General features: G+C 42.8%; 1 protein-coding gene across 1 annotated transcript; it reads left to right on the top strand.

Moving 5' to 3' along the window:
- The first annotated feature begins 811 nt into the window (after window positions 1–811).
- LOC143288515 (translin-like) lies at window positions 812–24996 on the top strand. The gene is made up of 6 exons (XM_076597095.1): window positions 812–966; window positions 1953–2046; window positions 5825–5921; window positions 6632–6747; window positions 8174–8253; window positions 19671–24996. The coding sequence occupies exons 1-6, from the start codon at window positions 901–903 to the stop codon at window positions 19905–19907; spliced, it is 690 nt and encodes a 229-aa protein (XP_076453210.1). The 5' UTR covers window positions 812–900; the 3' UTR covers window positions 19908–24996.
- The last annotated feature ends 404 nt before the right edge of the window (window positions 24997–25400 follow it).

A 25400-nucleotide genomic window follows, 5' to 3' on the forward strand; every position in this document is an offset into this window, starting at 1 on the left:
AGTCCAAACTCATGACTATAAACTTAAGGGCATACTCTGGAAACAGTCATCAGCGTCAAGTACCTTGGAGTTACCATCACCCAAGATATGAACTGGAGCACGCACATTAACACCTTGTGCAAAAAAGCCAACAAGACCCTGGGCTTCCTGAAAAGAAATCCAAGATAGGCTCCAGAAGCATCAAAGAAATAACCCACAAATCCTATGTACGTCCCATCCTAGAATATGCATGCTCAGTCTGAGATCCTCATACTCAACAGAACATCGACAGACTTGAGGCCATCCAACGGACAGCAGCCTCATAATGAGGTGCTACAGACACACCTCCAGCCCCTCAGACATGATAGAGGATCCCAAGTGGCATAGTCTTCAGGACAGGAGACAGACAGCACACCTTGCCAGTACCCACAGTTCTCATTTCTCCTAAGGACCATCAGGGATTGGAACAGTTTACCTGAAAATGTAGTAGAGGCAAAAACCATCGACGCTTTCGTGTGAAGGGCCTCCAAGCTTCAACAGGGCAGCACCTTTTTTTCTTTTCTTTTTCTGGGGCCCGGGTTCCCATGGCTGAACTGGGGGTGCTTAACTGTCATGGTTCTGCTTTTTTTCTTCTTTTTTTTTCAGGTCAGATTTCCCCATTTTGAATGACAGAATGATCACAATGATGATCGTGGTCGCTAAAGTGGAAGAAGAAGAAGAACGGTCAATAAGATTACCCCGCCGGCGCTCAGGTAGAACTAAATTCTTTGGGGAAAAGTAGACAAGTTCGGGTTGATTTTTGTAAAAAGATGTGAAAGGGGAAGTAAGTGATATCAACAAACACACCATCTGCTGCTCGTGTTTGGTTATCACTGACTGCAAGAAGGAAAAAATCAGAGAGCGGCAAAAATATTGTCGAAAATGGCTGTTTCTGGTGTGTTTTCAGATTTTCAGCAGTATCTGGACCAAGACTTTGAGCGGAAAGAGGTTTGAAAATTCACCCGTTTGCGTATTGCAATCAGTGCAGACCCAGACTGATCAGAGTTCAATCAGATTCGATGCCTTGTGCCTAACATCGAACGGGTATCACCCACTCGCATAGCAGATTGCTGCGTGTGTGCATCCGTGCGAGCGTGCATTTGTGTGTGTCTGTGAGTGTGATTTTATATGTGTGTAGGGGTCGGAATAGCTCAGTTGGTAGAGTGCCAGACTGTTCGAATCTCCGCCGAGCCGTTCAGTTCAGGAGGATTTTCCCCATCTTAGTTAATTATGGTTCTTACTCGGATTTTCTCCATTCTATGTATAACAGGTCGTAAAGAATATAAACCGCGCTTCCATGCGTGAATGCACCATTGCATCTTTGGGACATTAAATCCCATTACCATCTTTCGGAAGAAGAGAGTTTGTCTTGCCATATGCCGATGGTATTCTTGACACATGACATATTTACACAGCATGCATATTAATCCCCAATGACAGAGTGTGGGTTAAAAACAGTTGCAACTTGCATCCACAAAAAGTCCCACCCAAAATTGCAGCTACCACCCAACCCTCACCCCCACCACACCCTTTCTTCTTGCAGTGCAGTGAATTCTACATCCATGATTCATGATGAAGCAGGTTGTCAGTCAGCAAGAATTTGTATGTGCCATAGTGTGTGATTTCATGAAGTTGTAAATTAATCAGACACTGGAAACGGGGGTGGTGTGTAACAGTTACACCAACCAACAAAGATATTATCCAACTAATGCTTGGCTGCGTGTGTTATCATTGATAACAAGAGCAGCTAAAGTGAAACATTAGTTGGAATTTCAAGACGTTTTTGCATTGTGCATATTTGTGACATGTTAGTTATGTTAGCAATACTAATTTGGTATACGTGTGTGTGCATGTATGTGCGCACATGCAATTGCAAACTTGTATGACTTCGTCACAGTTACAATGTATGCATTTGTGCATGTGCGTGTGTCCAGGAGATCCGTACTGTGGTACGAGATTTGGAGCAGACAGCACGGGAAATACAGAGTGTTATGCAGGCTATTCATCAAACAGCAGCCCCTGATCAAGGTAACAAATATTGATTAAATAGATTAAGATGTTTAAAACAGGAGCCAAATGTCAGTGTGATGATGATGATGATATATGGCAGCACGTATCCTTGGTCAGAGACCACACTCTTAGCGCTTTACAAACATGGAGTCATTTGCACAACAAGCTGGCTACCTGGGTAATGCCGACTGACAGCTGCCTTTGGGCGTTTATCACTCATTTCCTGTGGCATTCAATCAGGTTTCAGACACACATACATACACGCTCACACAGACATGTTACACACACAAAAAAAAAAGAAGAAAAAAAGAAGAAAAAGTGTGATACAACTTTGGAATGCTGGTAAACTTACTTCATGTGATAAGAAAACAGCACATAATTACTTATCACAAGTTCTGTGATCTTCATGCAAGATGACATCATGAATGGGAAAGTCAAAATAGAAAGATCTTGTCAGCAATTTTTCCTCACAGGAATAAATCAGTTCTTATACCAATGGGTAAGCAAGTGAACACATATGACATGCATTGCATGTATATCACTTGGAAAAACAAGTTGTGGTCTGTATGGTTATCTCCTTTCCTCTTGAACTTTAAAGAGCACCTTGAAGTTTTTGTTTTTTCCAGCTTCTTCTGACTATGCATCAACTGATCAAGTTATGTACTTTTTCTTTGTAGTTTGATTATGACTGACAATGGTATTGTGATGCAACTATATTGCAAGGTTATATCTTAACCTTTCCCGTACGTCGTGGGTGTGCACACACCCACACACTTTTTTTGCTCTGAAACTCCAGTAATTTTGAAGACACTTCCATTAAATTTCATGACTTTGTTTATAATGTATCATATTACATGTCAACCGAAAAATGTTTTGTTTTATCCATAAACAAAGAAATAAATATACAATAGACATCCCAGTACGTCATGGGTGTGTCCTCACCCATACTCTTAAAGAATAAATTTTGCACGCCGTACGTCGTGGGTGTGGATCCACCCATACTCAAAAAGAGCAGCCTTGCATACCACATGTTGTTTATGTGACGTCACTCGTGCCTGCTGGAGAGAGGGAGAGGGAGAGAGACAGAGTGCGGGGGTAGGGGGCGTTGGCATGAAAGTGCTTCTTGCCCACTGTTTGGATTTGGTGCCACCGAGATCAGGCCTTTTTGTCTGTTGTGAATGATGTACTAAGTACTTGTTCATGTCTGCTCATTTCAAAAATGGATATCGATTGTACTAGATAAAATAACTAATTTAAATACAATTTAGAATGAATTGTTTTTATTGTTAAAAAAAAAAAAAAAAAAAATCATCAGAACTGATTGGTAACGGCTAGTTTTATCTAGTTGGAAAAACCTTTGAGAACTAAATATTATTGTATGTCTCAAACCCACTGATCTACATCTAGTTGTTACAGAATTTTGTTCTTATTCCAATCAGTTTGAAACAAAAGAAACCTGACTATGAAGAAGAAAAAAAGCGCCAGGAATGCCAACATCTCAGTCAAGGGAAAGGGACTGCATGGTATCAGTGCCTCCGGCGTCAGTTGAACTCCATACAGTAAACACACCGTGCTCGTGTCTGTCATCGTATCATGCGATAAGGGAGGAGGGGAGGGAGGGGGGAAAGAAGGGGAAGGAGAAGAAAGAATCACTTACGCTCTTGTGGGCACTTTTACAATCCTTTCTCACAGCCTATGGAATAGACACGCCTGTGTTTGTGTATGTATGTGTGTGTGTAGGTCTGTGTGTGCAGAGGATGGGGTGTGGTGTGTGTGTGTGTGTGTGCACATAAACACAAAAACAAAAGAACAGTGTTTTCTATAAGCCTAAAATCTGATACAAAACAAAAAAAACATTTCTATTCATAATGGAGATGCATCTTTTGTACTTCGTCTATAGATCCCTGATCTAAATATCTGTAAGCTGCAGCCACTAAATGTACCACTGCATCATCATCTGATGTAATTTTGCCACACACACACACATGTACACACACACACACACACACACACACACACACACACACACACACAGAGCATTAGTCAAATGTTGCAGGGTTTTGTTCCACAAAGTGTAGCTGGACAGGGACAGAGATCTGTGCACACGTTTGTGTGTGTGTGTGTGTGAGTGTGTGCATCAACGTGTACGCGAGTGCATGTGTATGTGCAAGGGCGGTGTGTGTGTGTCTGTGTCTGTCTTTCTGTGTCTGTGTGGAGGTGTCTATGTACACACATATATCAGTGTGTGTATGTGTGTGTGTGTGTGTGTGTGTGTGTGTGTGTCTTGCTGGACCATGAGAACATTGGTACACTCCAAAAGGGCGGGAGTGAATCATTGTTTATTCGTTGTTATAAAGCGCGTTTGTTTTGTTTGTTGTCTTTAATTCAAAGCATGCTAGATTTCATCAAAACACTCAGAATTGACTCTCAGTCAGTTCTAAGTAATACATAATGTTTGGCACAAGAGAGCTGCCATCAACACGTACAGAACAGATCAGACTGAAATGGGCCTTTCATTATTATCAGTCGCGGGGACAGACGTAAAGAGTGTGGCTTTTTTCTTTCTTCGATTTTGTCGTCAAAATACATTGTCATTGGCGTTGGACACCATGTCCAGATGACATCATACCTAAGTTTCACCCCCTTCCCCCTCCCTCATTTTCTCTCCGAATTTGCACATATCTCAGAATGGCTTCTGCTGGGGGTTTTCTGTGGCAGTCACACGCCCGACTAAAAGTTCAGTTTAAAAAAAAAAGAATTTTTTCATTGTTTATAATGAAATGGAAAAGCCCATTTACGCGAAGCTCTCACAACCCTGCTCTTGGTCATGCGTTTGAGGAAATGCATGCATGCAACTGGAAACCGGACATGGAAGTTTGCTGAAGGAAACATCAAATTTGTTCTACAGATAGATGTGGGTTACCGACGATACACCCGCAACGTACAGCAAGGTCTTGTTTCTTCAAAGAAACCATTGGCGTCTGTACACCCACAACATACGATGAGGGGTCTTTCCTTCATGGAAACCATGGGTGTCTGTACACCCACGACGTACGGGAAGGGGTTAGTTCCTACACAGAAACCATGGGTTGCTGTACACCCACGATGTACTGGAAGGGGTTAGTTCCTACACAGAAACCATGGGTTGCTGTACACCCACGACATCGCTGAAGAGTCTTTCCTTCATAGAAAGCATGTGTGTCTGTACACCCATGACGTATGGCATGCAAAATTTTAGGCGACGTACGGGAAAGGTTAATGATTTTCCTAATGAGAAGAGATGTCTGTAGCTTTTGCATTGAAAGAAGAAAAAGAGTGTATTAAATCATATTTGATTTGTGAAAGAATACATTTTTTATGCCTTTATCACATTGACACTGTCATCTGATCTTGGATTTTACTGCACTGACTTGCATTAGAATTTGGCTATATCATAATATTTGTTCAGATAGCTTGTATTGAATTGTTGGCAGCTGAATTATTTGATTTGCAGTGAGCATTGTCTTGTTATATATATATATATATATATATATATATATATATATATATATATATATATATATATATAATAACAAGGAAAAATGATACTCAGTAACAGCTTTAAAAGTTTTTTGCAGAAAGATACCAGGCACCAGTGTTTGTGTGTGTGAGTGTGTGTGCACTGTGTGTGCACTGTGTGTGAGAGAGTTATTTTTGTGTGTAACTGTAAGATAAACCTTATTGATGTTTATATACATGCTTTAAATTTTGACACACAATACGTATCCAGTGTTCATGGAAGTCTGGTTTGTTGCAGTGTTGGCTGCATGTCAGAAAACTGACCCCCTGTTTGTCAAAGTGAAAGCACAGTTCTCGGAGTTGGCTGCAAAAATACCTGTCAACCAGTATTACAGGTACAAACAGATTGTTCTGCTACAAGTAAATTTGATAGCCAAGTGTTATGTGTAAATTATAGGTAATGTATACAACAAAACTGTAGTATTAGGTAAACTATAACATGAAAAAGCGCATGACTAGGGTGCTACAAGTGGCAAGAATTATGCTTTTTTTCGCTTTTTTGTGAAAAGATTTGCACCAAGGCCTTCTGCAGAGCTTGTGTAAGCTTTCAGACAGTATGTGCATACTTTTATAGTTTTGATCATAAGCCTTTTGTTGTTGTTTTTTTTTTTTTCTCCCTTGCAAAGCCAGTTCTGTTTATTTTTTTTGTTTTTCGGAAGCAAATAAATTACAATATAGGCATAGCCCTGTTTAAACAACACCATATTTTAAAGCTTATTTCTGGCAAACTAAGGAAACAGAATGTCATTAGAAAAACATAAGATTGTAGTTTGGACAAGTTCCCTTGGCCACACAACACTGCAGTGTGGCCAAAGAAACTCATCCAAACTACAGTGTTACGTTTTTCGCATCTGGTGGATCTTTGGTTTTGTTTTGTGTTTTTTTGGGGAAAGGTTTTGTGTTTTTTATTGTTTTTTTTGGTTGTTTTTTTGTTTTGTTTTGTTTTGGTTTTTTTGGTTTTTTTGTTCTGTTTTGGTTTTAAGTCGTGTTCAAGTGCAAGTAGATCTCTCTGTAAGTTTGTACAGAAGGTACTTTGGTGTTTCAGGTTTAACGACCAGTGGAGATTTGTGATTCAGCGACTGGCGTACCTGTCTGCTCTGAAGGTTTACCTGATGAGAGACCAGCTCATCTCACAGCAGGAGACAGCAGATATATTGGGAGGTAATGACTGTCATGTTGCTGTTAGAGGTAATGGTTGTTGTGTTGGGAGGTAATGACTGTCATGTTACTGTTTAGAGGTAATGGTTGTCATGTTGGGAGGTAATTACTGTCATGTTGCTGTTAGAGGAAATGGTCGTTGTCATGTTGGGAGGTAATGACTGTCATATTGCTGTTAGAGGAAATGGTCGTTGTCATGTTGGGAGGTAATGAATGTCATGTTGCTGTTAGAGTTAATGGTCATTGTAATGTTAGGAGGTAATGACTGTCATGTTGCTGTTAGAGGTAATGGTTGTCATGTTGGGAGGTAATGACTGTCATGTTGCTGTTAGAGGTAATGGTTGTCATGTTGGGAGGTAATGACTGTCATGTTGCTGTTAGAGATCATGGTCATGGTAATGTTAGGAGGTAATGACTGTCATGTTGCTGTTAAAATGGTCATGTTGCTGTTAGAGGTAATGGTCGTTGTCATGTTGGGAGGAAATGACTGTCATGTTTCTGTTGGAGGTAATGACAGTTGTCATGCTGGGAAGAAATGCTTGTCATGTTACTGTTAGAGGTAATGGTTGTCATGTTGGGAGGTAATGACTGTCATGTTGCTGTTAGAGGTAATGGTTGTCATGTTGGGAGGTAATGACTGTCATGTTGCTGTTAGAGGTAATGGTCGTTGTCATGTTGGGAGGTAATGACTGTCATGTTGCTGTTAGAGGTAATGGTCGTTGTCATGTTGGGAGGTAATGACTGTCATGTTGCTGTTAGAGGTAATGGTCGTCATGTTGGGAGGTAATGACTGTCATGTTACTGTTAAGAGGTAATGGTTGTCATGTTGGGAGGTAATGACTGTCATGTTGCTGTTAGAGGTAATGGTCGTTGTCATGTTTGGAGGTAATGACTGTCATTTTGCTGTTAGAGATAATGGTCGTTGTCATGTTGGGAGTTTATGACTGTCATGTTGCCGTTAGAGGTAATGGTCATTGTGTTGGAAGGTAATGGCCGTTGTCATGTTGGGAGTTTATGACTGTCATGTTGCTGTTAGAGGTAATGATCATTGTCATGTTTGGGGTTAATGACTGTCATGTTGCTATTAGAGGTAATGGGCATTGTCATGTTGGGAGTTTATGACTGTCATGTCGCTGTTAGTGGTAATGGTCATTGTGTTGGGAGGTAATGGTCGTTGTCATGTTGGGAGTTTATGACTGTCATGTTGCTGTTAGAGGTAATGGTCATTGTGTTGGGAGGTGATGGTCGTTGTCATGTTGCGAGTCTATGACTGTCATGTTGCTGTTAGAGGTAATGGTCGTTGTCATGTTTGGGGTTAATGACTGTCATGTTGCTGTTAGAGGTAATGGTCATTGTGTTGGGAGGTAATGGTCATTGTCATGTTAGGAGGTAATGTCATGGATTGAAATGAGTGAAATGGTTGTTGCAGTCAAAGTCAGACGGGAGGATGGTTTTCACATTGACCTGGACGATTTCCTCATGGGTGTGCTGACCATGGCATCAGAACTGGTAAGCACAGATAATGATAGTGATAATGACAATGATTATGATAATGATGATGATAATGATAACAATAATAGTAATAGTAGTATTGCGCCTTCATCGCATAGAGGTCAGAATGCTTTACATGAGCACACACTCATGCGTGCACTTACGCATGTGTATGCACGCACATACACACACTCACACACATGCACACATGCACATGCTTGCACACACTCACACACTTCACCAAAAAAGAAAAAAAAAACACATTCACACACACACACACACCACACACACATACAAAAATACAAACAAAAACATCAAAGATGCTACTAGAACTCATGCAAACCATACTATCTAACACACAAAAAAGTTTAACTACGCATACTTTACCGTGACCCATTAGTGCAGACTCCAGCAGGGAGTCCGATTCCTCTCCTGTGCAAACTACTGCCCGCCTATGCGGAGAAAACAAAAGTAGCTTTGATTAGGGTCTGGAAGGGTGGTCGAGAGGGGGGGAGGTTGCACACTTCCCCCTACCCAGCATTCCACATACTTTCGCATGTGGGGAAAGATTTGTACATGAGTGAAATGTTTCTAAATAGATGGCATTACACTGACTGGGTCGGCGAACGTTTTGCACTGTTGGGAAACAGAAAGAAACTGAAAGTTCACCAAAGGATTTTGTATTGACCCTTGGAAAACAAAGAATAGATGTGGCTTCTGAAGAGCGACGTCTGCTTGATGGACAGTAAGGGTGCACTGAATCAGAGAGGTATGTAAGTACAGTTTTCCTTATCTTGAAAAAAAACAAACCCCAAAAACAGCATTTTTTACAGCATGTTTTACGTTATGACGAAACTGAAAAATAGATCATCTTCTTGCGTCTGAATATTTTTTTTAAAACATTATTTTACAATATGACTTACGTCTGACAAAACTAGGAAATCAACTTCTTGCATGTGAATCATCTATAAGAACAGAATAAAGCAAAAAACAACATAATTTTACAATATGATTTGTGCATGACAAAACCAGGAAATCAGCTTCCTGCATCTGAATCATATGTTAAAAAACAAAAATGTAATTTTACAATATGATTTATGTATGACAAAAACAAGAAATCAGCTTCTTGCATCAGAAACATATAGAAAAAACACAAAAAACCCCCACAAAAACTACATCATTTTACAATAATTATGATTCGTGTATGACAAAACCAGGAAATCAGCTTCTTGCATCTTAGTCATCTATGAAATAGTAATAGATAGATAAAAACAATATCTTTTTACAATATGATTTATGTTTGACGAAACCAGGAAATCAATGTCAAATTCAAATTCAGATTCAAATTTCAATTCAAATTCAAATTCAAATTCAAAAACACTTTATTAATTCACATGGAAATAACGTGTGCAATCACAGGCTCATTGTAGACACCAACATAAAAATGAACATATGTAATATACAATACATATGTATGTGTACATAACTACATACATGTATATGAATGTGTATTGTGTGTGCATGTGTTTATGTAAGTTTGTGCCAGCCTATGTGTGTGTATGTGTTAGGGTAGCTGTTAGATACACATGTATGTTAAAATGTATGTATGCAGTGTGTGTGTGTTGTCTTCAGTTTAACGTCTTTCCACTTGAAGTGATATGCAGTGTGTGTGTGTGTGTGTGTGTGTGTGTGTGCATGTGTGTGTGTGTAGTCACATTTTGGTGTGTGTATGTAACATTGATGTAATGTTTTATGTTAACCTTTCCCGTACGTCGCCTAAAATTTTTTCGCGCCGTACATCGTGGGTGTGCAGAAACCCATGGTTTCTAAGAAGGAATGACCCCTCGCTGTACGTCGTGGGTGTGCAGGCACCCATGGTTTCTGTGTACGAACTAACCCTTCGCTGTACATCGTGGGTGTGCAGGCACCCATGGTTTCTGTGTACGAACTAACCCTTCGCTGTACATCGTGGGTGTGTAGGCACCCATGGTTTCACTGAAGAAATAAGACCTTGCCGTACGTCGTGGGTGCACAGTAACCCACACTTGTCCGTAAAGCAAATTTGACTTTTCTTCAGCAGACTTGCATGCGCAGTTTCCACTTGTGCGTGTAGGCTATTTACTCCAGTGCTTGACCAGGCGCATTGTGAATAAGTTTTGCCCGTGAGAAGAGAGTGTTGTTACTTACAAAAAACGGTTTTTTTGTTTTTGTTTGTGTGTGTGTGTGTGTGTGTGTGTGTGTGTGTTGTTTTTGTTGTTGCTTTTGTTGTTTTTTTTAGCGGCTACACGCCCATCCTGTTTCGGTCAAGGCTATCCCTAGCCAGTGCTGATATTTTTTAGCCCACGCGCGGTGCTGCTCGAGGCAAATAGCAGACTGTATAGCTATGCACAGGCGGCTGCATGAATGTGCGTGTATCTGCGTGTTTACATGTGAATATTATTGCATGTTTGAGAGAGACAGACAGACGGACGTAAAGAGCAACAGACATAGAGAGAGACAAAGAGACAGTGTGTGTGTGTGTGTGTGCAGTGTGTGTGTGTGTGTGTGCATGGAAAGGCTTATATATAGCGTGTAGGCATATAAAATAGATGTGGATATGTGCATGAACATGTATGTGAACTCGTGTAGCACAGTGCAGTTTCTCTCAAATACAGACGCCCACAAACTGATATTAGAGATAACATGCATATTTTACTCATCAAATACCTAAAAGAAAGATTTTTTTCTGACACAGTTTTAACTTTGTCATAGTTCATCCAAATATCTTTTTTTTTTCTTTCTTTTTTTAGCCATAGTCGGGTTTTCTCTACTTTGAACAGATTAGGATAAGAATAAAATTTCTGTATCAACTGTCTTTCTTTTTTTAGCCATAGTCGGGTTTTCTCTACTTTGAACAGATTAGGATAAGAATAAAATTTATATATCAACTAGATTTTAGATCAGTTGATTTCAGACTTACAAAAATTTTTTATATCTAGTTCTTAGAAAGGCACTTTAATTCCAACTAGATAAAAAGCTATCAATCAGTTGCTCCTGATCATTCTCTACAAGAAAAACAGTTCATTCAATATTGTTGAAGATATCTAGTGCAATAAATATTGTTTTCTGAAATTAGTTACAACTTTAGAGTAAAACTTAACGCAGACTTGAACTGGGATACGATCAACAAAAGACAAGGTCACTCTGATCTCTCTCTGTAGCGAGCCCAAATGACGTCATGTCGACAACGCGTGGCGCGCAAGCTTTGCATGGGTGGCTCCACACCCACGACGTACGGCGTGCAAGGTTTATTCTTTGGGAGTATGGGTGTCGTCACACCCACGACGTACTGGGACATTAATTGATTAATAACTTCTTTGTTTATGTATAAAAGAAAATAATGTTCTGTGGATATGTAGTAAACTATATTATGGACAAAGTCATGAAATTATGTGGAAGTGGCTTCAATATTACTTGAGTTACAGAGCAAAAACACTTGTCTGGGTGATTTCACACCCACGACGTACGGGAAAGGTTAACAAAAGCGTTTTTGTAAAGCACCTAGAGCAGATTTCTGGATAGTGTGCTGTATAAGTTTCCATTATTATTATTATTATTAATACACTAAAACAAGTCAGATAAAAACTCCCAGTAACTGACCAAAACAACTCCCCACCTCCACACACCCACACATACGCACACATTAAGAAAAGAAAGTATTGCACAACGATGTATACTGATAGAAAACATCCAGCAAATAAAATATGAATATTTAACCCTCACCCTCACCCCCACACACACACATGTTAAGACAAGGTAGTGTACAACAATGTAAATGAAATGAAATGAAATTATGGTGCTTAGAGCCTCGCCGACCACTAAGGCCATCTCAAGGCTATCACCGCGTCAATTACTACTACAAGGCTAAAAAAAAAAAAACCAACCAATTAAAACGAGTCACCACTTCAAACTTTCCACTCCAAAGTTAAAAAAACTTCCATAGTTTAAAACCTTCAAATCTGGTTAAAAAGGTTCACTTCTTTTAAGAAGTCCATCAGCGCCCACGGAGGGACATCACGAAACAAAGTCTTCAAAGAAACCGCCGTGTAATGTCTGCGTCTAACGTCATGCAGATCCCAACAGTCAAGGAGCACATGTTTCACGGTGAGAGGCTCGTCACAGGGAATGCATCGAGGGGCCTCCTCCCCCTTCAACAAGTAAGAATGAGTAAAAAAAGTGTGCCCCGTACGCAGTCTGCACAGCACAGACTCCTCCTTTCTGTTCTTCACCCCCAAAGGGAGGGTCTCTTTTAGGTCCGGACGGATCTGGAAGAGCTTGTTGTCCGTCTGGGTGTTCCACTTCTCTTGCCAAAGATCCTTAATGTGAGTATTGACCTTCCGCTTCATGTCTGTATAGGGTACCAAGGATCTGGACAATTCTTTCTTTACAGCGTTCCTGGCCAGCAGGTCCGCCCTTTCGTTACCACGAATGCCAACATGTCCGGGAACCCAGGCCAACACAACCTCGTATCCTTTCTTCGTTGCGAGAGTAAAAGTTTAATAAAATTCCAGCAGTTTGGGATGAGTGATATTCCTGCAGGCGATTGCCTCCAGGGCTGACAAAGAGTCGGAAAAGATCATGAATCTCTTCTGTTTGGAAGAGAGAACCATTTTTAACCCCAGGACCAGTGCGGTCAGTTCTGCGGTGTATACCGAGCTGTCAGACAGGATGTGTTCCGTTGAGGGCCGGTCAGGAAAGGCGGGACAGAACGCAGATGCGGCGACTCCGTCCTCTGACTTGGACTCGTCAGTGAAGATGCCCTGAAAAGTGGGGAATTTGTGGCACAGTTCCGAAAAGTAGGTTCTGTAGGCCAGAGAACTGGTAGTGTCCTTACGGTATGAGGCCAGATCGAATCGGACCTCAGGTGTTGTAAAGGTCCACGGGGGGCTGTCAGGGAACTTAGAGAAATCTGAGATGCCACCGACATCCAGATCGGCATTTTCCAAGTGCGGCTGAATGCGGAGTCCGAGAGGAGGTATGCAGTTTGGGTTGTCTGTAAATTTCTTATCGAAAGGGTTGTTGAATACAGCGTCGTAAGCAGGGTTTGTAGGTTCCGAAAACAATTTCAAATAATAGTTCAGGGTCAGCTTCAGTCTGCGGTTGGAAAGAGGCGGTTCCCCCGCCTCTGCGTACAGGCTGTGCACAGGGGTGGTGCGGAAAGCACCTAAGCTGAGACGGAGCCCTTGGTGGTGTACAGGGTCCAAAAGTTTCAGGTAGGACGGTCTGGCCGAGCCGTATACAACACTTCCATAATCCAGTTTGGACCGGACCAGGGCTCTGTAGAGGTGCAAGAGAGTCCTCTTATCAGTACCCCAGTTCGTGTGTGCCACGACTCGGATGATGTTCAGGGCTTTTAGGCAAGATATTTTCAGCTGTTTAATGTGGCTGAGAAAATTCAGCTTCTGATCGAAGACGACCCCTAGAAATCTGGCTTCCTTGACCGCCGGGATGGTGGATGTTCCCAGACGGATTTCAGGGTCCGGATAAAACTGGCGAAAATTGTGAAAATGGATGCATTCAGTTTTGGAGGACGAAAATGTGAAGCCATTCTCCTCTGCCCAACACTGGATTTTGTTGACGCAGAGCTGAAGCCGTCGCTGGATGCTGGCGTACCTGCTGCCGGTTGCATATAAGGCAAAATCGTCCACGAACAGCGAGCTGTCCGATCCTTTCTGAACGGATTGAACGATGTCATTAATTTTTATACTGAACAGAGCCGGCGACAGGATGCTCCCCTGCGGGACACCCAGCTCCTGCTCGTGAATGTCGGACAGGGTGGTGCCGACTCTCACCTGGAATTGTCTGTCTTGTAAAAAATTGTGGATGAACTGAGGCAGATGTCCTCGGAAGCCGAGCTTGTGCAAGTCAGAAAGAATACCAAATTTCCACGTGGTATCATAAGCTTTCTCCAGGTCAAAAAATATGGCCACCACATGTTGTTTGTTGACGAAAGCATTTCTTATCGTGGTTTCCAGACGAACCAGATGGTCAACGGCAGAGCGATGCTTGCGGAAACCACACTGTTCTTTCGCCAGAAGGCCGTCGGTCTCTAGTTTCCACATCAGTCTACCGCTGACCATCTTCTCCATCAGTTTGCAGACGCAGCTGGTCAGTGCAATTGGGCGGTAGTTGGAGGGGTTCGAGGGGTCTTTTCCCGGTTTCGGCAGCGGGATTATGAGGGCTTTCCGCCAGGAGGGTGGAAAGAAGCCTGTGACCCAAATGTGGTTATACACTTTAAGCAGGGTGTCCAGACAGGTTTGTGGAAGGTGTTTTAGGAGTTTATAATGGACCTCGTCCATTCCTGGACAGGAATCCGTACAGGTCTGAATGGCAGATTTAAGTTCGTTCATTGTGAAAGGAAGGTTGTAGTTCTCTGTGTTGTCGGAAAAGAAGTTACATGGTGTTTTTTCTGACAGGTTTTTGGTTTTAAGAAAGCGAGCAGATTTGTTAGCAGATCTCGAGTTCTGTTCTATTGTGGAGGCAAGCAAATTGGCAACTGCTTTCTTCTCTGTGACCAGAGCGTCTGAGAGTTTAAGATGGTGAAAGGTCGGGCATGCGTTTTTGCCCTTAATTCTTTTTAAAACCCTCCACACTTTCTTCTTGGGTGTGTTGGAGGTTAAGGAAGAGCAGAAATCTCTCCATGACTTCCTCTGACTCTTTTTAAAAACATACCTGGCTTTCGCCCTCAGCTGTTGATGGTTTCGAACGCTATCGGACTCCGGTCTCCGAAAGACGCATCGCTGCACTCTCTTCCGAGACTTGCGGGCCTCCCGACATTCCGCGTTGAACCAGGGCGTTCTAGGGACCTGAGGCTTGGAGGTAGACGATGGGACTGCTGCTTTGGTGCAATCTAAAACGATCCGAGTCAGAGCGTCAGCAGGGTCCTTGCTTTTCAATACTGTTTCTTCCTGCAGCTCCGCTTTTATCTTGGTGGTAAAAAAACTCCAGTCTGCTTTGTCGTAATACAGGCGGTCAGGCAGAGAGTCACCTTCTCCATCTGTGGGGCGGAGGACGACAGGAAAGTGGTCACTCCTGTGCAGATCGTCGTGCACCTTCCACTCGTAGTCCAGGACCAACGATGGATCGCAGACCGACAGATCTAAACACGAGAGCTTTCCAGAGGACAGATGCAGGTAAGTGGGAGACTTGTCGTTAAGGCAGCACAAGTCCATGTCAGAAAGAAGGTTTTCTAAGAGAAGACCTCGGGCTGATGTCATCTCACTTCCCCAGAGTGGGGAGTGTCCATTGAAGTCGCCCAACAGTAAAAACGGACGTGGGAGCTGGTCGACCAGGTTCATGAGGTCCTGCCTCAGAACACGGACAGAAGGAGGAAGGTAGAGAGAGCAGACAGTGATGGTTTTCTCAAGCGTGACTCTGACTGCCACCGCCTGTAAAGGGGTGCTTAAAAGAACTGTACTGTATAAAAGGGACTTACGTATAAAAAGAGCGACACCTCCCGTCAACCCCTCTTGCTTCGGTTGAGTGGGTTTAAAAACGGAGTTAAAACCAGAGAGAGATAAAACCTTGCCATCTCTTTGCAGAGTCTCCTGCAGCGCCAGCACTGAAGGTTTCAAAGCACGACAAAGCAGCTGGAGTTCCTGGAAGTTGGCATAGAATCCCCGGATATTCCAGTGGATCACTGCCATTAAAAAGGTTTTTTTAAAAAATAAAGCAGCAGCCTATTCCATCGCTACCCCCTGCTCCTCCGCTTGCGGTGGCTCAAGGTCCGCCAGGATGGAATATTTGTTTTTTGACATAAATTTTTCGGATTCCGACCGAGTCGGAATATCCACCACCTCGGCCCCTCCCGATCCCGCCGTGGCCGCAACCCTCCCCTCCTTGAGTTTTGGAGGTACGGGGGGTTTCCGGCCACTTCCGCCAGCCCGAGGGCCAGGCAGACGAGAGGCGGGGCGAGGGGGGCCGGGGGGTGGGGTGGGGCGGGAGGCAGACAATGCGCCTCCGCCCGAGGCTTTTCTCTCCCGCCCAGCAGCCCCTGAGGACTGCCGCGCAGGACGGGAAGGGGTGGACACAGCGCCTCCACCCAAGGCCAACGGTTCCGACGAGGCGGTTAAGTCGTCCGTCTGCGTTCCTGTGGACATCGTCTGGACCACGACGTCCACCGTCCTGGATCTGACGACAGAGGCATACGACGCCTTAGGTGACGCGGCCTCCACCTGCTTCCTTGCCTCAAAGAAGGAAATTTTCTGTTCTGTCTTGACTTTCTGGATTTGTTTTTCTTTCTTCCAGGCGGGGCAGTCCTTCGATGAGGACGGGTGGCCACCTCCACAGTTCGCACACCGGGCTGCACTGACGCAATCACCCTGGTGCGCCGCCTTCGAACAGGTGCCACACGCCTCTTCCTCCTTACATCGGTCTCTGACATGTCCGAATTTCTGACACTTAAAGCATCTCAGAGGGGACGGTACGTACAGGCTGACATTAACTAGCAGGTATCCGACCCGAATGTCCTTGGGGACATCCGGGCAGCAGAAGGTGAGGAAGAAAGTGTTGGTCGGGACTCTGTCCGACCCCTTCCTCACCGTCACCCTGTACACTTCGGTCACTCCCTGAGAGGACAGCTCGCTCTTGATCTCGGCCTCAGACACACCTTTCAACTCCGGGCATCTGATGACTCCCTTTGAGCAGTTGAGACCTTTGTGAGGGGAAATCTTCACCGCCCTATCCACGAAAGTGGTCGCCTTGAGAAGGAGCTGTGTCTGCCTTTTTGATTCTGTCTGCACTAAAAACGCTCCGCTCCTCAGCCTCTTGATGGATCTGAGCGATCCTGCCAGACACTGAAAGCCCTTCTGGACAGCGAAGGGGCTGAGAGCCGACAAGGGCTTGTCGTCATCAGCGCCCTCCATCACTAGCCATGATGGCCAAAAACCGGAGGTCTCAACGACCTCCGACTCGGAGTCTGAGTCGTCGGTTCCCTGACGTCGTCTTTTTCCAAGTTTGGGGGTGTGTGTTTGTTTAGTATTCATGTTGAAAAAAAATGTTAATTCATCCCTCCCTTACCCACCCACCATGGGGTCCAACTTAGGGGCCAGGGTCAAGGGAACACCAGCTTGACCCCTTCCAGGTTTCGGGAGGGATATACAACCAGCAGCCCAGCTCCAACGTGCTCCCCCCCGATCATGCCCAGCTCCCGGGGACAGAGAGCCGAGCACTACGGGGGTTACCTTCGTCAGCCACTAAACTGCCAGTCTTGACCCAGCCCCACGAAGGGGTAGCCGATTGACACACACGGGCCAATGTGTGCCGCCTGTCTTAGGAGAGGTCCGAGCCAAAGGGATGTGTTGAGAGCAGCGTGCTCTCTCAATCCCCAGGATCTCATTCCCCTCCATCACAGGTCGCGCCGCACGGCAAACACGGCGGGCCTAAAGAAGGCCGCAGAGAAAAAAAGAATGTGGAAAAGAAGGCTTGATGGGGAGCTGAGGACAGAAAAGAGGCGGTAAAAAGAAGAACAAAGGATAGCGAAAGGGACAGTGGGTCACGTTTAGTTTGGGCCTCACTCACGACCTGTTCGGCATGGGAAGCCCTATCAGGGGCATCAGTACAAAACCACCACTTATTCAGCCCTAACAGCTACGATGGCTATGTAGGCTGTCAATTAAGACCTGGGACCAGAGCACCAAACCCCAAGAAGCACTGATGCCCCCGCCGACATAGCTCGCTCGATCACTGGCCACTAAGCCTCCCGACCACGACAAGGTAGTGACCCTCCCGGGAGTGGGTCAGGAGAACACCAGCCTGACCCCCTCCAGGTTTCGGGAGGTACAACAATGTAAAAAAAAAAAAAAAAAAAATCCAATAAATCGATCGTATATAAATGTAAAATGCACGCGCACACACACACACATACACACACACACACACACACACACACGCATGCATGCATGAACGATTGTGCACCTGCACACTCTCACAACAAAAATCCCGTTGTGCGGGGGCGGTTAGTGTCACAGTCCTATGAGTGAGTGTATTGCATGCTTTGATTGTGTGCGCAAAAAGCTGTAGGAATGAATGAGCTAGTGTAACGAGATGTTCTTGCGCGTGGAGCTATGAGCCTGCCACACAACTGCCCAAGTTCTAAACAGAACCACACACTTAGTCGACAGCGAGCTCCCACGGACAGCACTGATAGTGCCAGATCCGTAAACTTAGTCGGCCGCTGTGCCCGCCTAACCCTCCTTTGACCCTTCTTTGTCTTATATTAAAACGCGCTAAATTCCCACACTTTATGGGTGTGCTTGTGAGCATACGTGAGATTCTGTGGCATTAAAGTTTGTACTGTCGGATAGTTCAGACATTTCTCTTTCTGGTGGTGGTAGTACCTTTCTCCATAGGAACCGGTCTTTTAATATTGCAGCATTTATTTGTGAGAACTGTTTGCTGGCAACTGTGACTGGCAGAGGTGTATTTTTCACAGCAGAAATTCCTGAGTAAGGTTTCCTTCACCTCCTCTTCTCTCTCATTTTCTTTCTTTCCTTCCCTATTTCGTTCTGTTTCCTCCCTCTCTTTCTCTTGCTTACTCTTTGTTTTTCTTAGTTCACCATCCTCTCTCTTATAGTTATATCTTTTTTCTCTCTCTTTTAGTTGTTGTATTTTGTACTTTTTCATTCAGTATTCATTCATTCATTCTCTGTCTCTCACCAGAGGACCAGAATCTGTCATCCTTTCTGTTTGTCTTTCTTATTTCTTTCATTCTTCTTTCTGTTTCTTTCAACACGTGCTGTCCACTTATATCCTGCTCTCTCTCTCTCTCTCATCACTCATTCTTCGCACCGCATCTCTCGTCTTGCATTTATTCATTTTACTCTCTCTCTCTCTCTCTCTCTCTCTCTCTCTCCATCCCTGTGTCACTCTACCTTTTTCTCTAATATCTCTCTCTTTCAGTCTTTGCCTCCTCTTACTCAAGTTATTGTTCTCGCTGTCCTTCTTGTCACCCCTCTCTCTTTACCTTGTCTCTAGTCTTTTATCCACATCTCTCTCTTTCTCTCCCCCCTCTCTTGGTGTCTCACTCACTCTCTCACCGACCCCCCCAGCCCCCATAAAAAATTAAAAACACAAAAAACATATAATTTTACAATATGATTTACATATGAGAAAACTTAAACATTACAAAAACACTGTCGCCACTGAGCGCAGCGCCACCCCACGTCTTGCATCTGAATCATCTACAATAAAAAAAAACAACAAACCCCCCCAAAAAACACATAATTTTACAATATGATTTACATATGAGAAAACTAGGAAATCAACTTCTTGCATCTGAATCATCTATGAATAGAATATTAAAAACAACATCATCATTTTACAACATGATTTATGCATGACAAAACCAGGAAATCAACTTCTTGTATCTGAATCATTTTATGTTTTTTTTTTCCCAGGCACGCTTTGCAGTGAACGCAGTTGTGTCGGGAGATCCAGGCCGTCCAATCAAAGTGTCCCAGTTTCTGGCAGAGTTGGACTCAGGGTTTCGCCTGCTCAACCTGAAAAACGACATGCTTCGTAAAAAGTTTGACTCGCTGAAGTACAGTGTGCAGAAGGTGGAAGGCGTGGTGTACGATCTGACCATTCGATCTCTGGTGCCGTCCAATGGGGGAGAAGTTCCCAGCAAAGATTGAGTTCATCCTGTGGAGTCGACAAGCGCCACACTGCTGCTTTTCTTACTGGGCGTGAACTGAAGCTGCTTGAAGTTCTCAACTCAACAGGGACAGTAGGGTTGTGCTGCATTTTGGAGCCCTGAACTTTTGTCAAGGGTACTGGAATGTCCGGCAGTAGGGTTTTGGGTGTTTGAAGGGAGAGGCAGGAACAGAGAATGCCTCAAATAGATGGTTTGCGATTTTTTAGTGAGTTCCAGACAGTTCCCACCCCTACCCCTATCCAGCCCTCCCATCTCTCTCATTACACGCACATACACTAAAAGAAGACCAAGAGAGAGGAGAAATTTTGTTGAATGTCCCATCACACATACTGGTGATAATAGACGTTTTGTTAAAGTTTCAATTTTCACCACTTGAAAGTTAGCATTTGAAAGGCAGGAGAGGAGTGGGGAGTGCAGCGGTGAAGTGGGGGAGACTGGGTCGCTGGAAGGTGGAATCAAAGATGTCTTTTTTTAAATAAATTAAAAACGAGAACAGTCCTGTGGACAAAATACATTGTGTTCCTCTGTCTGCCTGTCTGCTTGAATTTCTCAAGCTTTTGTTAATATTTTTTCTTTTGTTTTAGGGATCATTTTTAATGAATAGCCACAAATGCATTTTAACCTTCGCTGGCTGTTGCTTTTGACTACACACAGAAGCTCATGTGGGTCGTCCACGACCCATACCTTTAAAGAGACAAAAACCTGTATATTCCTCCAAAGCTTGTGTGGGTCGTGCATGATCCATACTTTGTAAAGAGACAAAAACCTGTATATTCCTCCAAAGCTTAAATATAAAACAAAATATAGAAAAGGAAAACATATCGTAACAACTGATTACACACACATGCACTCGCATACGCACACACAGACTCACACAAACGATACGCTCAGAAGAAACACATGCTTACGCATTCACACACATGCACATACACTCACACACACGCACACACAACTGATCAAACACACATACGCATAACACCACATGCGCATACATACAAACCCAACTTATGCACACAGAGATCGATAGATATATATATATATATAGAGAGAGAGAGAAACTGAGACACAGAGAGAGAGAGAGACAGAATGAGCGAACGAATGAAGTTTTTTTTATTGAGGGAAGTGGAATGAGCATACATGTGCTTTTTTTCATCCAGCCCTCAGGGCAAATAGAAAATGAAAATGAATCAAAACATCCACAAAGTAACAAAGAGATGTAGAAATAAGGACATGACATTCACATACACATTTAAACATGCACATGTACATAATCCTGATACGAACATCATATTATGAAGGAAAAAGATCAATTCCCCCTCCCCTCCAAAAAACAAAAGAAACAAATCCCCCCCCCCCCCCCCCCCCGGGCCCCTCCCCCCTCACCGCAAAAAGAAAAAAAAAACAACAACAAAAAAACACAAAGTATGCAGGACACTGATTGCAGTTGTATATCATTAAGTATTGCGATAGTGGTTAGACATACAATTAAACTATATATGCGTATTCAATAAGATAAAGTCAAGTTAAGTAGGATTGTTGACATATTTGTCCATAAGGTGTGTATGATAATGTTTTTTGAATTCTTGAATGCTTTTCTGAACATTAAAATTGGATGAAATATTGTTCCATAAACAGCCTCCTGAATAAATGAGACTGGATTTAAACAGATCTACTCTTGGAATGGGGATCTTAATCTTGTTGGTCTGATTCACTAGCATGGTGGGAAATCTATCTCTCAAAGATGGAGCATAATTAGACATGATTTTAAAAATAAATAGTGCTTTGTTGTATTCAAGTTTAAGCTTTAGGGGAAGAATACTTAAATGTCTGTAGTCATCACAGGCAGACAGACAGTGAGACAGAGAGAAAGAGAGACAGACAGACAGCAAGACAGAGAGAGAGAGGTGACTCATAGCATATAGCATCCTATACATGCACAATCAAAGATACTCAGTCACACAGGTACATGCTGTTAGAGAAAGGGAAGGAAGGGGGTTGTAGCTGAAGACAGGCGAAAGGGACGGGGCGGGAAGGGGGGCGGGGTACTGGGAGAGTAGTGGGGTAGTGAGGCTATTGAAAGTAAAACTTCTTTATTTTCCTTAACTAATTGCAAATTAAACCTTCTGAACTCACTATTAAAAAGGTATGGGTCGTGCATGACCCACATGAGCTTTCAAGAGGTCACCACGTTTTTTCCTGTTTAAAAAGCATGGGTCATACACGACCCACACAAGCGTCCGTGTGTAGTTAAGACGCCACCTTTAATTACTCATTAACTAATGAATGAATTTTTTTTCATTTTTTGGCAAAAGTTGGCCTTTTAGGTGTAGGAAGCATTTCTGAAATTTCATAGAAAAATATTAAGAATTGGCTGATATATTTGCATTTATGTACCTTTCTGGGTCGTATACGACCCACGATAGCCAGCGAAGGTTAAAGGAGTATGATCCAGTCATGATGTTCCAAACATTGTGAGGCAACTCAATGTTAAGGTTACTTGAGGTGGAAGAGGTGGAGTTATTAAGCAAGGAGAAATAGACAAGGATTATGAAAACATCCTTCACACGCCTCTGAAAATGGAGGATTGTTGGGTAACTGCCCTCCCCAGCCCCATTAAAAAAAAAAAAATAAAATAAAAAGGCTACACATGATAAAACCGGTGGATAGAGAGAACAATGTAGTATGGATGCAGTGGAAGATGCAGCTGAAGAGACATACATACCTTGTTGAATGTTTCAGAGGAATTCAATAAAGGTTTTACAGAACTCCGAAAGCTGTCAACATCACAAGATTGACAAGACTCAAGGCTCTTAATTCAGCACTGGCTTTGAAAAGAACAAGATTGATAAGACTCATGGTTCTTAGTTCAGTATTGGCTTTGAATAGAAGAACAACATTGACAAGACTCAGGGCTTTTAGTTCAGTATTGGCTTTGAATAGAATAACAAGATTGACAAGACTCAGGGCTCTTAGTTCAGTATTGGCTTTGAATAGAACAACAAGATTGACAAGACTCAAGGTTCTTAGTTCAGTATTGGCTTCAAATAAAGAACAAGATTAACAAGACTCAAGGTTCTTTGTTCAGTATTGGCTTCAAATAAAGAACAAGATTGACAAGACTCGAGGCTTTTAATTATGTATTGGCTTCAAATAGAATAACAAGATTGACAAGACTCACAGCTCTTACTTCAGTATTGGCTTCAAATAAAGAACAATATTGACAAAACATGAGCCTCTTAATTCTGTATTGGCTTCAAATAGAATAACAAGATTGACAAGACTCTTGGCTCTTAGTTCAGTATTGGCATTAAATAGAACTTGGTTTGTGCATGGGAAAACGGAAACATGGCATGCAAACATTGTGGCAAAACATGGTATCTTTTACATGTTTACGTCATAACGTTTTAAGGTTTTGTATTCCAGCATTAGAGTGCAGCTGTTTGTGTGTGTACATGAGTGGTGTGTGTTTATGTATGTAATTTAGCTGCCTCTTTATTATATTTATCAACAACAACAAAAAAATATTACATTATTATTCTGTCAAAAAAAGATTGTTTCAATGAGTAATCATGATTTATATGAATCATCTATATTATTGTTTTTTAACATCTGTTTGTTTGATTTTTTGCTTTTCATCATTCAGAATGATTCATCATTTCTCAAGTTTTAATTTTTGTGAAATGATTTAAAAAGAAACAAAAAAGGAAGAGAACCACTTATCTCAGTTACGCTGTTGTTTGAATGCACATCACACACACACCACACACACACACACACACACACACACACACATGCAGTTGGTATAGAGAAATCTGTATGAGCAAATGAAGGGGGTTGGAGGGGGCTGGGAGGGGGGGGGGGGTATTAAGAAAAAAATCCAACTCACAGTGGAGCAGTGGGATGTTGGGTGGTTTCAGTTTCATTTTCTGGAGACGTTACTACGTTCTGACAAATCCATTTGAAAAAACACCACACCACATCTACTTGACAGATGACTACTAGCAGCATAACCCAGTGTGCTAGTCAAAACTTGAGTGCATGGATATGTTTGCACACACACACTCACATACACACACACACACACATATATATATATATGTATATATATATATATATATATATATATATATATATCATGTCTGACTATGACCATCAGAACAGCAGAGGAGGTAACTGCTGTCCCGACTATTTGGGCTAGAATTTGATTATAGTGGTGCGTGTCTTGCCAAAGTTAATCTCCACTCTCTCGGCTAAGAGGGTTTCAGGACAGTCAGCATTGGGGATGGTTTCCAAAGGCCAGCTAGCCCCCAAGGCTGCAGCACTAAGAGCCAGTGCAATTTTGCCTTCTAGTTTGAGAGTCATAGTTCTTCACAAAGGACTAAGCTGTAAAAGATGTCCTACTGCATTGGAGAAACCATTGATAATACAACTCTCACTATGCTGTTGGCCCAACTGTAAACTTATGTTAATCTGTGATGTGAGCCGAGTGTTCGGCATATATATATATATATATATATATATATATATATATGTATGTATGTATGTATGTATGTATGTATATATATATAGGTAGATAGATATATAGACACATACTATTTCATTAAAAATTTGATTTTGTTTTGAATTGAAAAATGAAACCGGAAATGGATGTCTCTGCACGCATGCACGCACACACACACACACACACACACACACACATTTTATATAGATAGATAGATCATTTGGGTCTGCCATTTTGGCCATCGAGTCCAAACGCCTCAGATCGCCATCACATTGACGAAGAGCGATCTACTTGTCTAGTCCATCTAAGGTGACCTGGAGTCATTGGTCTTGAAACTGGACGCCATCGAACAGAGCAGTTATCATCAATGATGGAGCCATAAGAGGGAGGAGAGTCACTTCAACATGGTGGGATGGGTGGCTGGGCCATGAATGTTGGGTAATAACTTCAATGCACAGCGACCTAACTTTTTCCTGATCGATATGATTAGTTTTGAGAGACTTCCCATGCATGTATTAAAGTCATTGGCAAATCGGTGTTGTTCGTGTAACGGAAAGAAAGAAACAAAGAAAGAAAGTAAATGTCCACAAAGTATAGTAAATGTCCATGCAGTATTTTGTGGTGATACGGGTTTATTTTTCTTGAAGAGCCCAGGCAAAGAGTAAAGTACCTAGTCATCGTCCATTCCCAGCTTGAGGATGAAACTTGTGCAAGCAGGGATAAGCCGTTGACAAGGTAGTTCACAGTAAATAGGACAAGAGAGCAGCCTCCAATGGCACGTGCAAACAGTATAGCACTGCACACTTCAGCAGCAAGTGGTTCTTTTGGAACTCTGGGATCCCAGACTATGGCTGCTGGTGCTGACTTGACCCTGAAAATTTTGAAGAAGACTGCGTGGTGGTCATCAGCGATGTGGTAAAGATGAGCAAGACTGTGTCTCCACCAAACAGAACGGTTTCTGTCTCCCTGGCT

Source organism: Babylonia areolata, chromosome 12 (assembly GCF_041734735.1).
Source record: "Babylonia areolata isolate BAREFJ2019XMU chromosome 12, ASM4173473v1, whole genome shotgun sequence".
NCBI classification, from domain to species: domain Eukaryota; kingdom Metazoa; phylum Mollusca; class Gastropoda; order Neogastropoda; family Buccinidae; genus Babylonia; species Babylonia areolata.

What these genes read in the sequence shown, in the direction of transcription:
- LOC143288515 (XM_076597095.1), top strand. Translation starts at nt 901, where the DNA reads ATGGCTGTTTCTGGTGTGTTTTCAGATTTTCAGCAGTATCTGGACCAA. An exon ending in CCTGTCAACCAGTATTACAG is followed by an intron (nt 5,922 to 6,631) that starts GTACAAACAGAT and finishes TTGGTGTTTCAG; the next exon opens with GTTTAACGACCAGTGGAGAT. An exon ending in GACAGCAGATATATTGGGAG is followed by an intron (nt 6,748 to 8,173) that starts GTAATGACTGTC and finishes TGGTTGTTGCAG; the next exon opens with TCAAAGTCAGACGGGAGGAT.